Source organism: Cynoglossus semilaevis, chromosome 4 (genome assembly GCF_000523025.1).
Source record: "Cynoglossus semilaevis isolate Cse_v1.0 chromosome 4, Cse_v1.0, whole genome shotgun sequence".
Classification (NCBI taxonomy): domain Eukaryota; kingdom Metazoa; phylum Chordata; class Actinopteri; order Pleuronectiformes; family Cynoglossidae; genus Cynoglossus; species Cynoglossus semilaevis.
In genome coordinates, this window is record NC_024310.1 from 16141960 (window position 1) to 16158749 (window position 16790).

At 41.1% G+C, this 16790-nt stretch overlaps 2 protein-coding genes across 2 annotated transcripts in view; both read right to left on the reverse strand.

Annotated features, from left to right (window-relative positions):
* Positions 1–6: 6 nt before the first annotated feature.
* Positions 7–4490, reverse strand: tlcd5a (TLC domain containing 5a). The gene is made up of 3 exons (XM_008309611.3): positions 3853–4490; positions 2460–2666; positions 7–1526 (listed from the first exon to the last, which is right to left on the reverse strand). Exons 2-3 carry the CDS (start codon positions 2653–2655, stop codon positions 994–996), a joined length of 729 nt encoding a protein of 242 aa, XP_008307833.1. The 5' UTR covers positions 2656–2666; positions 3853–4490; the 3' UTR covers positions 7–993.
* A 1188-nt stretch (positions 4491–5678) lies between these two features.
* The window catches only part of oafa (OAF homolog a (Drosophila)), a 15467-nt gene continuing 4355 nt past the window's right edge, over positions 5679–16790 (reverse strand). The window contains exons 3-5 of the mRNA XM_008309613.3: positions 7983–8117; positions 7686–7866; positions 5679–6414 (exon numbers count right to left, since the gene is read on the reverse strand). Of these exons, the coding sequence (XP_008307835.1) occupies positions 6140–6414; positions 7686–7866; positions 7983–8117 (591 nt within the window). The 3' untranslated portion in view covers positions 5679–6139. The remainder of the gene's footprint in view (positions 6415–7685; positions 7867–7982; positions 8118–16790) is intronic.

Consider the following 16790-nt stretch of genomic DNA (forward strand, 5'->3'; position numbering starts at 1 on the left):
ATTTACTTACTACACTGATACCAAGTTAAAGAAGTATGGTGCAGTAGAAATGACAGCGAAATGTGGCGTTCGAACCCGAGTGAAGCCATATACTTTAATACTCCTCATGTCGGCTAAATGCATAAATGTAAATGGCAACAGGCATAGAGCTTTTCATGAGTTGTGAGTAGCACACCCCTGTGCTATGACCGAAGACTGCGTGATGGTTTTTAGTGACTGCATGCTGTGTGTGTAAACCTTTGTACTGGAGGATGGAATTACGAAAACAATCACAACATTAAATGCTATAAATCACCCACAGTCAAAAATGAGCTACACCATAATAAAAATAAGAACCCAGTCATGTCACCAAGATGAAAATCTGTTCAGGTTTTCTTTTATAAGAGAAAAGAAAAAAATAAGAGAAATGAAAAAAGTATAGGAGAATATAGGATAAAATTATATATATACTTTTCTCTTATATAAAAAGGAAGAAGAGAGGGAAGGGAACACAACACCCACATTTCACTAGAACTGACAATGTAGGTCTTGACCATATCTCCCTGAGAACATTTGACACATATTTTTGCGATAACCACTAAATCCTTCTTCATGGTGGTGGGGAGAGCAGGAGCCAACAATTATCAGGCAAAGGCAGGGCTTGCACACTGAACTCTATCTCAGTCCATCAAGGGTCCAGATACAAACAAACAACCATTCACACTTTTAGTAAATCTGTTAACCAAATCCTAAATAATATAAATTATCCATTTAAATTGGATTGCTGAACAGGAAAAAGAACATTTTTACTGTCAATGACAATGCAAAAGCAACACATGGACTGTTGTGTTGCTGGAGGTCTGTGCTCTCTGTGTCCTATTCAGTCTATCATCCATTTAGCAGCGTTGCTGAGTGAAATGTAAAAATGTCCATTTTTAAAAATTAATTCTTAAAATAAAAAATTATTTTTTTCTTGGTCCGGTGCATGTTGTAAAGACATTTCTATGTCAGAAATCACTTGGTCTTGTCTTCATGACCGTTCACTGCCACAGGCTCTGGTTGTGGCCTCGTGTGTTTGTTCCAATTCTTGCTTTTCCGCCGAGCGAAGCGGACAATGTCTGCCATGAACACCCAGGATAGAACGTACATGGCCACGCCCCCACACTTGATGAAGAATCTGGGTCTGGGAGAGATCAGCTCACAGTACAGCATTGTGCCTCCCACAAAGATACGCATCACCACAAACAGCAGCACAAACGAGACGTCCACAGCGTCCCCCAGCCGTGACCTGTAATGTCCTGTCTGTTTGAGGAACCAGCGTGCCTGTAGGAGTGGGTTGGTGATCTCGCTGCCAAACAGCACCGCGCACGACTCAATGCCAGACTCCCCCAACCACAGGGTCAGCAGGATTCCAAGGATGCTCATGGTGTGGTGGGCCAGCATAACTGGACCCTCTGTGCGGAAGTACACACACCAGGCCATGTCGAAGATAAAGTAGCCGAGGCTCACCACCAGGGCGCTGATCTGCAGAGGTGTGTTCTTAGTACCTGTCAGTCACAGAAGGCACAGACAGGAGAGAGTGTTAGCTAACAATTCATCAACGCATGAAAAATATGATTACATCTGATTACATCTGTGCTGTAATTTAATTTGAGTACTTGGTGCACAGGAACATTTAAATACAGAACTTAAAGAAACAAATCAACAAAAATTTGTGCAATAAGAATTAAAATAGGTTGATGCCTAACAACTATAATAATAAAAATAATAAGTTGTTAGGCATACCGCCCCCTAGGGAAAATTAATACTGTTGCAGGAAAATAGAGGAAAACAGATAATTATTATTTAAAGTTTGGAAAGTTTTACGGACTGCTGAAAAGGACTGAGCAGAATGAATGGTGATGACACTTGAAAACTTAAGATATACAACTTATATTTAACACTGTTGACAGGATTTACTGCTCCTCTGAAAACACCCTTTTACACATTCAAAATTAAACACATAATTAATTTAATTAGCTGTATTTATAAATTATACTTTTTGACTCATTAAATTCAGTAACAACAAAGTCACTGAAATTGACAGTTATACGTAAGGTTTCCCACTTATTTATATTTCTGACTTATTCATACTTGATATTTGTACTGCATTTCATATATTCTACAGGGCTCCCCAGTATATAATTTACCCTCTGGCCATATTGTTTTATATTGTATTCAAATTTTTGTTACTTTTGTTCACCACAATATTATGTATTTTATTCTCTTTTTTATTGCCTTTTCTTATGCAAAAAAACCCCACTATTTTTGGACTATACCATGTCGTTTAGACAAAAGAAAAAGTTACTGTTATTGATATAATATTAATTAAATTAAAAATAAATCAACTTGGCAGACAGGATTTTTCTGCATGTACTAAATTATGAATTCCCAGTTTTACAAAGGCAGTCATGTTATTCCATAATAAGTTATCTTCTTACCTGGGTAACTGAAAGGCCACGGTCCGTCCACGTAGCCGATATAGGCCGTGATGCAGACGGCCAGGATACCATGTACCAGTGTGACGAGGCGACAGTTCCACTCATAGCTCCTGGATCCGTTGACGTGACACAAGAAGAAGTAGAAAGAGACCCAACAGGACAGACACAGAAGAGAAGAAACAACCAGCAGTGCCATCTTCGTTTAGCCTGCAGGCAGAGCAAACAAGTCAAAAAGCGAAAGTCAAACTCAGAGTTTACTGGAAGCATTTACAGCAGAAAGACACATCGTTATCCACTAAAAAAGTTCCACTGTGCAGTCCTTTGTAAGGGACCAACAAACAGCCTTTGCTTGAACTATAATAGCACCATAGTGGGCCAAGTGTGGGTCTGGTGGAGTGAGGGGGACGTGTCTTCTTCTTATGGTGTGATGTCTTTTTTTCCTCTGTGAGGCAAGACCCAGCAACAAGACCTGGCCCTCCCTTATCAAATTAAACAATGTTGTTTTAAGTCTTACAGCCTTTAAGTAAAAATGCCAACAGACTTTAAACAGCTTCTAGTTTGTGTAAATAGACACTAAGGCTTCTGTCATTTAACACACAGCCCTTAACACATTCATCTGAGTTTGGTAGAAACAGTGAAGCTGACGGCTGTCAGATTCAGACAGAAGCGAGGGCTGTGTTTTCTTTTTATAATTCTACGTTTAAAAAATTAGGAAAAATATATTTTCACATGAATATCAAATTTTACAAATATAATTGTGAAATGAAATTGTGATACTTAATATTCGTTATAGCAACAGGTTGAGGTGAGTTATTATGATGTTGTAGAATGTCCTTTATAAAACCATTTAAATCAGTGGTCCCCAACCTTTTTGTACCGACCAGTCCTTGGTCCACCGGACAGGATCATTACATTTTCAAAATAAAACGTTTTTTTAATCCTTTTATTAGTATTGCAGTCTTAATGACATCATTTTTAAATACTGCTAGATTATCTTTAAATGAAGTAAATAGTGTTAGCTTCGTTTGGGTAATTTAAATTATGTCTCTGTCTAATAATAATAGGGTTTTTTTTAATGAACACTTACATATGAAATGCTCGGAGAGATTAAGGTGTGCCTTAATGGGATTAGAAGTAATTGTGGTTCATTTCAATTCTACAGAATATAATATAAACAAACACATAAATAACCTATTGGTAGAAAAAATGACAATAAATCGTTTGTAGACGCTGTTCATAGAGTTTTGGCTGCTGTAGGCAGACAACTACAACTAGCATCACAGCTCATACCGGAGGAAGAGGATGCTGGGTCAGGGAGGCTAACGATGGATGGAGGCTAACAAAGCGTAAGGTTTCCGGACGAACCCAGGGAGTGAAAATGAAATATAATTACCTTGGAGGAGAACATATGGCAGTTTCTTCTCTTTTATCCTCACAATTTGGTTCTGACTAGGTGTGTTTCTGTGGGGAGCTGTTAAAGGCGTGTTGACACACGCATACACGCACCAGCGGCTATTTGCCATTCGTCGTTAACAGAGCTCCACCTGCATTAGTGAATCTTTAGCTTCGTGTACCTTTGCTCATACAGATTTAACCGGGAATAATTTTAGTTTGTGCCCCAACCCCCCGCCCCCCTGTTTTTTCGAATTGACTGCATCTCGGCTAGAGCCACAGCTCATTTCAATTGTAAACTATAAAGCACGTTGCTTATCTCCATGGTGTCCAAACAAATGGAGGCTGAGGCGTCTTGTAACGTTGGCGCCATCTACTGGTTGGAGGCGGAAATTAAATAAAAAATGTCAACATTTATTTGGAAGTAAATGCATGAAGTATTGTTGTGTTACATACAATAAACACCTGGATTATAAACTCACTGTTTTCGTGAATTGTACTTTTTCATGAAGTGACTTTTTCAAAATAATTATTTAGGTGAATATTTCTAATCTCTAACAGAAATGCAAATGTACTTCACAGGTTATTAAATATGTCCAGATAGAATCTAATTTGTATTTTTGAGATTATGTATTTTTTAATTCTGTATTTATGTCCAATGCAAATGTTAAAAAAATATGATGTGCTTTCCACCCACTATATCACGATATACACATCAATTTAATAAGAATACCCACACGACATACATTTTATTTGCAGTGCAAGGAAAGACTTTATTTAAACCAACTAATTTAAACAAACCAAATGGTACGTCAACCAATTGCTTCATTTTATCCTCATGGCAACTTTTTACAGCATAGTCAAAACAAAAACTTTCAGAGAGAAAATCTCAACACCTTAAACTACAATTACATAGAAAATACACGAGTGGAATTGTTAAGGCACTTGATCGGCAGAAGAGGCTGCAATTATTACAAATACATAACTTATTTGGTTCTCTAGTTAAAATAACGCGAGACACGAAAGAAAATGTTGATATGGCAATGAAAATTCACGGGAGAATGGAGGTAAATTAACACAAAACACAGACTTCAAAGTAATGCTGCAAGAAAGCAATGAACGCGTTGGATTTTGGTCCTGTGTGGTCAAGAAGTGCTCAAATAATTAGTTCAGGGATTTGAGATGTTTTCAACATATTTATAAGCAATAGAACGAACAGCGCACGGCATTGGGACGAAAAGGTAAGACATCGTAAACAGAACAATGAAGAATACTGTTTAACCAGCAGATGGCGGCATGGTTTAAAAGAATGGCGGTCAATCCAATTTGTAGACACGACGAAAAAAAAGTCAAAACAGGCCGATTTGAGAAAAAAAAGTTTTTCCTTTGACTTTGGTTTACAGGATAGTGGAACGATAAGTGAGAAATGAAGAAAATAAAATATATATTTAAAAAAACATAAATTAATGAGCTTAAATGTAATATGTGTCGAATACTTCTTATTAAGAACTGTGGTTCGGACAACTCATTCTTAGAGCCTGCTTGCCTATAAACAAATGAAGGAAAATCAATAGTTATCACCGTAAAAATGTACAAAAATACTCCTCCATAATCTCACTATGCAACCAAAATAAATAAAGCCAGCATTGGAGAGACAATCTCTTTGATAGCCAGATATTATCATTTTATCTGACATTTTTCACAGAGGTTCAGGGGGAGAGAAAGTCCACCATCCAAATTTCCTTCAAGACTGAATATGATCTGTGTGCACCTCCTTTAATCAGAGCCGCGTGTTCTGTTCCTCTGTTACTCTGATTATTCTATTTGACCCAAAAAAAAAACAAAAAAAAAAACAGAGTCTAGCCTTGTGCATACAGTAGCTCCATTAAGAGGTTATTGTTGTTGGTCCCGTTTGCTCACATAATATTTCCAAAAAGGCACCAAATCGACAGTGTCTTGCCAAAAGTCGTTTGTTTTTATTTGCTAAAATCTGTTTCCCAGAAAGAAAGGCATCAAATGAGTGAGTCCTCCTGGGCCAATGTGCAGCAATTCTCCTTCCTAAAGGTTTGGTCTCATTTAAAACACAAAGCTGTATGTGTGTGTGTGTTTTTTTTAGGCCAGCACATCTGGATCCCCACCACTCCCCACCTGAGACAGCTTCACTTGTCGTCATATAAACCTGAGGTCAAGTGTGTGACTGTTTAGTGTTGAAAGGCATGGGTGGAGAAGCGACGGTTTGGCTGGAGATGATAACAAAATTCTCTTTCGTCAACCGCCCAGTATGAATGCTAGGTCTCCTCATCCCACAGACAGAGCTGTTTCTGGGGAACGTAGTAGTCGAAATGGTAGCCCTTGCTGCAGCTCTTGATGCCACACTTGTAGGTCGAGCCTTTGCCCGTGGACTCGCGGCTGCGGCAGTACTTGAGCAGACACGGGTACCACTCCAGACGTAGGCTGTACGTGCACAGACAGGGCTGCCACAAGTCTTTAGTGGAGTGACAGGCCTGAAGGTTGGGCATCTCTGTCGACTGAGGCAGGACCTCGAATATGGAGCCATCAACGCCTAGACACACGGAGGAGAGGGAGGTTACCATTAGAACTTTTGGTATTTACATACGTGTGAATAATTCACTTTTTGATTTAAATCAATTATACCCCCATCTTGAGTTGAAGAGGGCAAACAAAGTGGCTGGAAAGAGGGGAGACGGTGCAGTATAGTGGGGGCTTTGTTATGCAAAAGAGACACAACGGTGTCCTTTTTCACAGACACCGGTTCACGGCCTTGTTTAATGCAAAACAGGCTCCGCTGAACCATGACCATCAACATTGTTCCCTGTATAACAGTGCTGTCAGTGAACAATGCCGCTGTCATACGGATTCTCCTCAGCTTGGACAACATGGACCTCATTACTATTAAGATACTGGATCGTACTATATTATACAAAAGGCCAATAAGAAGCAAAAATAAGTCTTTAATGTTGTGTTTTGCATCCAGGGCAATGTGAAAACACTTGTTTTCCCACTGATGTGAGAAGTAACCAAAGTGTTTCCGTAACAGCAGACAGTCAGTCTGATAAAGGCACGTCACAAAAATGTTGAAATTTGGAAACATGGGAAAGTTTGGAGGTGATAAAATATGGTGTAACAGAGAGTTTTATAGATTAGTTAAACGTTACTATTAACATTTATCTATGCTTTAAACAATGACAATGGTACAGCTGGTATTAGCAAATCAGCAATACAGTGTTTCATTCAAATAACTCAAAAACCTGCTGGTCAAACTACCCTCTACTCTCAGTGTAGGTGTAGTTTAAGTAGGTCCACAATGTCAGTAGTTTGGAGTTCTGGTTCTGGTTGGTTCTATTATGATACAAGCACTAATGTCTCTTCTCAGTTTCACCACCCAGTGGACGGATGAGGGGTCGTTGGGACTCATTAAAATTTCTTTATTGAAACATTCGAAATGTTTAACTGGTGTAAAAACTCCACTCACTTTCTGTTCCACTGGATGTGTTAACTTTGCAGAATATTAAAGGCCTTTGTTTTCCAGCAAATAAGTATATTTGAAAATATTCATATTTAATGAAATATAATTCAACGAAACACCACCAACATGAAGTGTTTGTGCGTTATTTCACTTTCAAAATTCATCAAAGGGCCAGATCAAACCTCCTAGTGGGCCAGTTTTGGCCACCAGGCCGTATGTTTGATCTTCAGAATTATCAGTATTGGTACTCTGTATCATCAAGTAAACAAATTACAATACTTGAATCAGTACCTGTAAACATAATTAATATAATATCTTGTATAATAAAAAGGTCAATCAGCACCGACCTTTCTCCAGCCAGTGTTTGACGTCGGACTCCCGGGTGTAAATGGCCTCGCAGGCCTCGCTGCACATGTTGTGTATGTGGGAGCTGAGATGAAGGGCCCGACTCAGATTGACGGCCACGTTCATCGTCAGCTGCTCCAGGCCTCGCCGCTCCTCTGCCAGACGAATGGCCTGTGGGTTTTTCTGAGCAAACAATGACACAAAAAAAGTCCAACTCTCAGATGTTATGACTGAAGTGAGGAGAGACAGTCATTTAAGGTAAAGAGTGTCCAGGAGAAAAGTGTCAATGTCATACATACCTGTCTGAGCCGCGCCATGGACTCACTCGGGATGATCTCATTGCGGCTGAGGCGGGAGATGAAGCACAGGGCCTGGTACTGGCTCTGCCCTCTTTCCAGCTCACCCAGAATCAGCGCTCGAAATATCTTCACTTCCTGTAAGGCATGAGAGGTGAGTGACGACAGGCTGGAAGAACACACACTAAAGTTTGATTTAAAACTACCTGGTACTTTCACATGCTATAAAAGCTATAAAAGACATATTTTATTACACTCTTCATATGTAAACGTTAAAGTAGGGCATTAAAAAAAAACAGCTGGCAAACGTGAGTGAGATCTGGCACCAAACTGAAGACTCCTGTGAGAGTACAGGCAAAGCATGATGGGAGGCTCCAGCAGCGGGGAGACCAGGGCAGAAGACCTGTTTCTCTATTCATCAGTGAACCCACCCCCCTCCTTATTGGCTTGGGCTCACGGTCCCAAACACCCCTCCTCCACTTTTCACACACCCCTCTGAAGCAAACAGGCTTCATAGGAGACGCACTTAGAAGAATTTTCACTCCCGCAGCAGGAGGAGGAACCGGGCTGATAAACAGCCCAAAGATAACCAAATTCACCCCAAACCCTCCTGCTCCCCCCACCACCTCCCCTCTCCCCTCGCCAGCTCTCCATCCCACTTCCTGACTGTCAAAGTGTTTACTCTGGAAATCCAGCAGTGGTACTGGCCTGAAAAGTGTTTACACGCTGCAGTTCCTAAAGAACAACGTTGTATGATTACTGGTTGCTCACTAAGAACCACTTCTTCTTCATCAGTGAAAAAAAAAAACTGTTTCTGGACGTGGTTCAACACAAGCATGGCTATTACACAAGACAATTATGTAATACTCTCCAACCTTTGGAAAGCAAATTATTGGGCAAATATTGATTCATGGGCTTTGGGTAAAATCTCACAAATCTCTGTGAGCTGCTGGGAGCCTGGACGTGAAGAAACAGCAGCAGTGAAACTGGAACAGATCAGAGAGCAACACAGTGAACATGAATTGTTATAGACGGAACAAAGAGCGAGCGATGAAAGAGGACATCAGAACTGTAGGAGACACACACTGACTCCAGTCAAGTTGGACATGCAGACTTCAAGACCTCCCATATTGCAGACACATGGGGTTGAACTGGGACTTTATGTGTAATGTGTGCAGGCAGGCAGAGCCAGAACGAAGGAGGGAGGCATTCGTTTCAGCCACATGCATTTGCCCCAGGGCCCTCTGGGTAATTACAGAGGAGCAGGGTAGAACTGCACCAACTCTGTTTCTTTGGAAGTTTGTTCACTCTGCAATACCTCTGTACAAATCTCCTCCTCCTTCTCCTCCTCCTCCTCATGCTGCTTTACTTCTGGTATTATGTGTCCGGATTAATGATTGTCCACTAATACCAGCCTGCATGTGTAGTGAGGCCAAAAGGGCAAAGAGAGGGCATCGCAGCTAATTTTTAAGATTGAACAGGGATCTCTGATATTACATTCATGGTCTAGCAGCGGACAGATGAACTAAAATGACATCATAGTCGCCGTCGTTCACATCTTTAGTTAAACAGAGTCTGATGACGGTTCAAGTGGTTTATTTAGACTAAACCACTGTTTCCTGCATGAAAATCAACTCTGGCACACACACACACTCAAGGCTAAGTCAGAAATTACAGGGTGCGTTTTCTACAAACGATACCGGTGGACAGGATATATTACTCATCAAAAGTAAGTCTAAATATGGTGAAATTTGGCTGAATTCACAAAAATTAAAAATCACCAATGCAAAGGGGCCACACGTGGCTCCGGAGCCACAGGTTGCAGCCCGTTGTCATAAAAAAAACTAACTATCTCAAATACAGTATGTCTATTCTTATTCCATACCCTATGACAATGATATTGGTCCAAACAAGTAGAAGTACAGAAGGAGGACACACACATACACACACTGACTCATTTGTGTAAATGAACAGCGTAGAATTACACAACCGTGGATTACAAAGGAGCAGTGCTGTTCAGCGTTGTGACTGTAGGTGGTTGTGCCCGTGTGGATGTTGACGACAGTGTTGTCCACATGCTTAAGGAGACAGCTGATGCTGCTGATGTGCAATCCCATAAGTCAAAGGTCAAAGGTCAGTCTGTTCTTCAAGCTCCACAGTTCATGAAAGTCACAGACACCAACGCTTAACAGTTCATACAGAGACAGTTTTTTTTTGCTGGTGAAAATTAGCTGCAGTTTGGTTTGACGCTAGATTTTAAAAGACTACAAAAACCACAACAGGTTGAACCTACAGTATTGTATTTTACTGCATTTATTTAAGTACAATAAATGTTTTACTGTTAATGTGATCATGTGATGTTGGACAATTGAATCACTAAAGACCTAGGGCTATTCTCTAGTGGCTTTACACAGAGCTGTGGGGCTGAGTCGGCCTTCAGCTGAGATGAATACAGAGGCGGAACAAGAAATATACTGATCCCACAGTGGAGAGGTTTTTAAAGCTCTGGTTATTGAGTCTCTGTGTGACTCAATGGAGTAGACTTAGATGATACGGTCAGCCTGTAACTCTACCTGTGTAACCTTTCAACCCAGTAACCCTGCTGAAAGCAACACTAACAACAATGGCAGATGCTGTGCTACTTCCGACCCTGCTGGAGAAGCTAATTTGTTGTGTTACAGTTAGCCATCCTATGTAAAAGCTCTATGGCTTCTTTTACGGTTTTCTGAACTTCCACTAAAAAGTCATCCAGTTGTAATATATTAGAGCATGAATGACACAGCGCCACATACAGGCCTGTCATATGTACTACAGGGACCGGAGTTGTATTCAGCAGTGTTTAAACACTGAATTCTCTTGTGCCAGAGCCGTGGAAATGCTCCGTATCTGGAGGCTCTGTGGACGTAGTATATCGCAGCCGTGTAAACAGTGTTGAGTAAACTCAACTCTGTCAGATGGATAAAGAACCACACTTTTTAAGCACTTCAAGCAGACTTAAAAAATTGCCTCAAGCCTCAAAATCAAACATTTTTCTGTTTCCCCAATATTAACACGACAAAAACCAATATTACAGTATGTCTCACAGTCTCACAGCTTCTTCAAAGACCAACAAGGCAAAAGTGAGAGGGGGTGATAAACAGTTTCCTGTTGTGTTAGAAGCTGCTAACGGTGCGATATGGAAGTAGATAGAAACCCCAGATGCCTCTGATGTGTGCTGCTGATTCAACCATACACGTAAGCACTGGTGCTTTTACCATCTACCACAGTTACAATCACAATTCCACGTACCACTTAAAGTCGGCTTGAAATAAAAGTGCAAGGTCACTGGTTTTAAAGTAAGTAAGCTATATCAGGGAAAATGAGTCATTGCCGGACAAGTGTTTATCCACAAACCTGCGTGAAATTGAAGGTTTGCAGACCAAGATTTTGGAAAAATCATTAGGTATGGACATAACAAATCCAGAGCAACATTTCCTCATCTTGAAAGAGCAGGGTAGCTGCATAATCAAAGGACAGGATAGCCCCAAGTAGCCCCCACCCTACCCGCACCAGAGCAGTGTAAATGTCAGCATGGCTATAAATAATCCACACAAGTACAGATTCCTCAGCATTGCTCCTTGACGAGGGCCAAGTCCGTTGCAGACAAACTACCGCTGGCCGACGGCCAAACACAAGTCTGTATTCATACAAACTGACTTGTGGGTCATACTAAGACCTGTTAAACAGGAGAGAGGTGGTGGTGGAGGAGGGAGGGCGGAGGTGGGGGCCTTTTTCATTTGTGGCTACCTTTGGTGGGCCCGATTATTTAAAAGGTGCACAAAAGCCCATTCAAACAGTCAAAGGGTGCCATTTACAGAGAACATTCTTGGTGACTGTAGTTAACTGGCTCTGAACAACAGTGCCGTGTGAAGGCCTTCTATAACCAGAGAAGAAAAATATGGTGATTTAACACAGCTCTGGAGCTACAGAGCTGTGTTAAAGTGGGAACACTAAACTAGTGCAAAATCTTTAAATTCTGGTATTAGTTATTCTTCATCACACTCACAGGCTTTCACACATGTATGCATAAACTGCTGGCAGCAAACAAGGGTCCAGCAGGGGTCACTAAGAGGGCCAGAATGAGAGACCTAGGGGACTGAACAATCAAATAAATTGAAATAAAAATCATATTTCTGCCCAACATTATTTGATCCTTATGTTGGAATCCAGTCACAGGCCGTGTTGGACGATTTGGAGGGCCCGATTAGGCCCAAGGGCCACTAGTTGATAACCGCTGTATTAAGGTTCCTCCATGTGGGTTTGATTCATTTAATTTCTTTTTCTTTTTCAGTCCTGTTCCTCGTCAACAATACTTAGTTATTTGAACAGGAAACAGGAGCGTTGCTTCTTGTAAACACACAGGTGTAGGCAGGGATTACAGAAGACGTCAGGAGGACACACAGGGAGACACGGACTCACACTGACAAAAGAAGCAGCAGAAATGCTGTTGAGCTGAAGCTAATTACAGAGGCTCCTTAGGCAGGAATGTGGAGTCAGAGTTAGCAGCTGGAGCACCCAGGTGTGGCTGCCCCAGAGTCAACTACATCTGTAAACAGTGGCAGAGAATGGAGAGTAACAACACCAGAGTCTGTAGAGACAGCGATTCTTTCACTGAAGGAAAAACTACTCACCTGAGCTGAGGAAACTTCACTTTTGAATACTTCACAAAACTGCACTGAGGCTGAGGAGATAACTAGAGGAAGAAATCTATTACATGGCAAATGGAGAAAATTACCTCGAGGGAAACAACAAACAATGGGTGCTACAGGGAAGGAAATCCGATAAACAACTCATGTGAAGCTTTAAATCTTTGTTTTTACAGCTTTTATTTCCTTCTTCATGGAAATGTATTAGAAAAGAGGAGGTACTGGTCAAACTACTGCAGAGTCTTGTTTAAATTCAATATTTTTTTTTCTTTTTTTTTTAAGTGCCTAACTGAAAACAGATACTGCAAACTACTGTTCTTAAGATTATGAAAACTATTTTTATTATTATTATATTTATGAGTGAATGCAGGACAAGAAGACATGGCAGGAAGATTTTTTTTAAATAAATCTTTTTTTTCTGCAACACTGTGCAGCTTTTTCATAATATTGGCTGCAGACCAATCCCCTTATCAGATGAAGTCTTCTGATGGTCAGAGGATGATGTGGCCACAGCCATGGAAATGACAAAGGCATTTCAGGACACTGTGTGGTGAACAGAGTGAAAGATTTGGCCCGAGATTGTCGATTTTTCTCTGCCAAGTTTTCAGAACAACCTCAGATGGAGATGGGAATCATTTCAGCTATGCGCAGTGTAGACCACAACTATAGTCCTGGTCCATGAGAGGATGTTCCTGCAGTACCAGGCTCTTCACTGTCCCTGACTCTTGGCACTAGTTTGGAACCGTGTGTCTTATACGTTCTTTTTCACATGCGTGGCTCTGGGTGGTAGGAAACGTGTATTTGAAGGAGAAAAGTAAACCATCTGACCTGCTACCAGGATGGGGGTAAAGGATAAGGCAATCAACTGAGGACACTGGATGCCAAAGGGGCCCAGAAGGGGCCCCGAGGGGCCAAAACAAGGCCAGAGAGGAAGCTATTTAGTCTTTTTTTTTTCAGAGACAGTTGTGGTTTCTAGAACCTAGGAAACACTTTTTAGCAGGTTTATCTACAAAGACTTAAGCTCTTTGTGCAAACATTTACTAAAATAACATCAAAAGCAAACAACTCTCTTTTCTTCTGCTAATTTTGAAACTTATCTGTGGAGGATTTTTCCCTCCCCCACACAGAGAAGAATCACAGCACGACAAAGGAATCTGAGTAGGAGTCGAGTTCTTCTGAGGCTTCACTCAACATAAACAACAGCTTGAATATCTGACCATTATTGTGGTAAAGGAAAAAAAAACAAAGTTGGATTTGAGCGACTTCACATGGAAGAGTTCGCAATAAACGACAGTGACTCTGTGTGAGTCACCGTAACCTTTCGCACTAGTACTGGAAAAAAAATCTGTGAGCCCCTACGTTGAGCCACACGTAACAACAACATTTCCTGGAATAGGTGACACTCACCTGTAAAAACAACTGTTACAAGTTTGTGCAAGTGACAGAGTGGGCTGGTGTTTCAGGCCTGGATGAAAGGCAAAGGTGTAGCAGCCAAAAGCAAAGTGTCAAATAAGGTGAAGGCACAGTGTGTTCAGACAATAAAAAAACCCAAAACAAATAAACTGTTTAACTGCTGTTGTTTAATTTGGCAAACATTGGTGTCATCTGTTGGAATAACAAAAGTTTTAGGAAACAAACTGCCAGAGATTCTTTCCCACAGAAGAGATTGGCCCAATGCTAAGGTAATCAACTGGAACATTTTAGTGATTGACAAAGTACTAAGACAGGACACTGGCCAAAATGGGTCACAGATACTGTGTATTCCAATGGGAGGGCAAACAAACCACACACTCTCTCTCCCGCACCCCTATCTCTCACTCTGGTCTTGGACAGAGTGCAGGAGTGTGTGTTTGTGTGTTCATGAAGTCTCTTTATATCCAAAACAATGTTCACTGTCATAAAACACAACAGCATAAAAGGTAAATTGACTCAGAAATCAATATGGTTCTATCAGTATTAAGAGTAAATGAAGAGCGGGGTCAACATGTCGTTTGAGCCTGGCGTACTTCAGTCTCAGCACTGAGAGCCAGATGTTTTTTACATTCACTTGTATACATCTATTCATCTCCTACGCTTCAATTCTGTTCAGGATCACGGTCGGAAGCTCAACCCTGCTCACAGTAAACAAAGTTAGGAAATGTCCCAAACAGGCCTCGACTTCATCACAGGGCTGCATCCACGCACAAGACAAACAACCATTCACGCCTACATTGACACCTTTTGTGAATTGGGAGGGTGTAAAACTGACCCACTCTTCTCTCTGCATGTTTTCAACTGTTGGAGGAAACCTGGAATTCCTGATTCCTTGAACAAACTTTAAAAATCTTTATTCTGGTCACTTCAGGCAATTATTTGTGCAACAACCTGATTACTTCTTAAGTACTATATATTTTCTGCTTTTTTCTTTCTGAAAATATTCTTGGCAAATATAGAAGTGTAACACTAACACTTTCTGCCTAGAAATCAATCAAGTATTTCTGATTCTTAGCTAAGCGGAGATTCAAACCGATGACCTAATGATGTGAGGTATTAGCTCCAGCCTAAGACAGGGTTTAGTATCACATAGGCAGAACATGAAGTCCATACAGAAAAAACAGTGAACCGGTTGCTGTAAGGCAACGGTGCTAACTACTAGTCCACCGTGTGGCGGGGCATTTACTACTTTTCTCATGCGAGATTTTTAGCTTCTGTCCTGATAAATGCTTGAGTGAGTCTTTGATGTTTAGTCTTTTAATTGCTAATTTTATCGATATCTTATATGATTATTTTTCTACTTAATAAAGTCGATACCACAGTTTGATTTTATTGAGCCAAATACACAGAACTGTGTTCTAACCTTGGCAGGGTGAAGCACGGTCAGGGTGCCAAGTCCAGTCAGGTACCAGTTATACATATACATGCTGGAAAAACTAGACTCCTCACAGCATGATGTAAGGAATTCAGCTTAGTGTTCGTCACCACACGTCACACTACTAAGGCACATGTTACTCATTGTTCTGATAAATGTATGTGCACTGATGCTCTAAAATAAACTTTTAGTCTGTTAGAGGTCATTCCCATTTCTGCATTAATTTAACACACTAGGTGACCACGAAACCAGACGGAACGGAGTGCAGACTGATTGACTTTCCTACATCTGGAAAGACTCACAGCAGCCTCTCAGATATGCAAGACATTTCCCTTCGGAATAATCTCCAGGACGTGGTTTATGTTAGCCTCACAGTCCTCGGCTGCATGAGCCAATAAATTACAGCAGGTTGCTGAAGGAAATTGAATTGGATCGGACCTAAATTGGCAGCTAATAAAACTTTAAGTTCAGGATCGCCGTTTTGACACATGGATTCACATTTTTCTCATTTTGCAGGACTGTTTCTTTTCAGGAGGCACGTCCACAGAAATGTGAACTAACTACAGGGAGATTGCTGCATAAATGATTCACCTAAAGCATCATGCAAATTAGGTCAAAGATGACGAGAGCTGTTATATACAATTCATGATAGACCACAGCCTCCCCCTTTACTTCCACTTATCCACTTGAGGGTCGGGGGAGGAAGGTAGACCGTCCGTTTGACGAAAGCCAGAGAACACCTCTGACATGTTCGCAGTCCTTCACAGCGCTGACATATAAAGTTACACAAGCATCCACATCCACAGCTATCTGAAGTCTCAAATTAACCTAACCACCAATCTGCGAGACTTTGGATTGTGGGAAGAAGCCTGAGTACCTGGAGAAACCGCGATGACTGCTCGTACTCCACCCACCTCACAGCTGTGCAACGAGACGAGGCGACTGCATGGCCTCACTTATCATGAATATATATTTTTTGTTTGTGTTTCTGCATCTCCAAGGATTGTGTACAGACTCAGGAAATTATCATCCTCTGATTAGTTCTGCATCACAACCCAGTTTAGGGATCAAGAAAGATGTTCTGTTGGACTTAGTTATGTAGGAGAGGCAGCTGATGTAGTGACATGTAGTTCACCTTCTCCTCCTTAATCCTTTTCAGGGTTTTATCGGACCTGAAGCCAATCCCAGTAGTCATCGGGAGAAGGTTGAGGCTACCACCTGAAAAGTTGTTAGTCATTCACAGGGCCAGATATGGAGGCTCACACTAGTACTAATGGC

Coding starts and splice junctions, on each gene's coding strand:
- tlcd5a (XM_008309611.3), bottom strand. CDS start 2,655: ATGGCACTGCTGGTTGTTTCTTCTCTTCTGTGTCTGTCCTGTTGGGTC. Junction 1,527..2,459: donor GTGGCCTTTCAGTTACCCAG/GTAAGAAGATAA, acceptor TGTGACTGACAG/GTACTAAGAACACACCTCTG.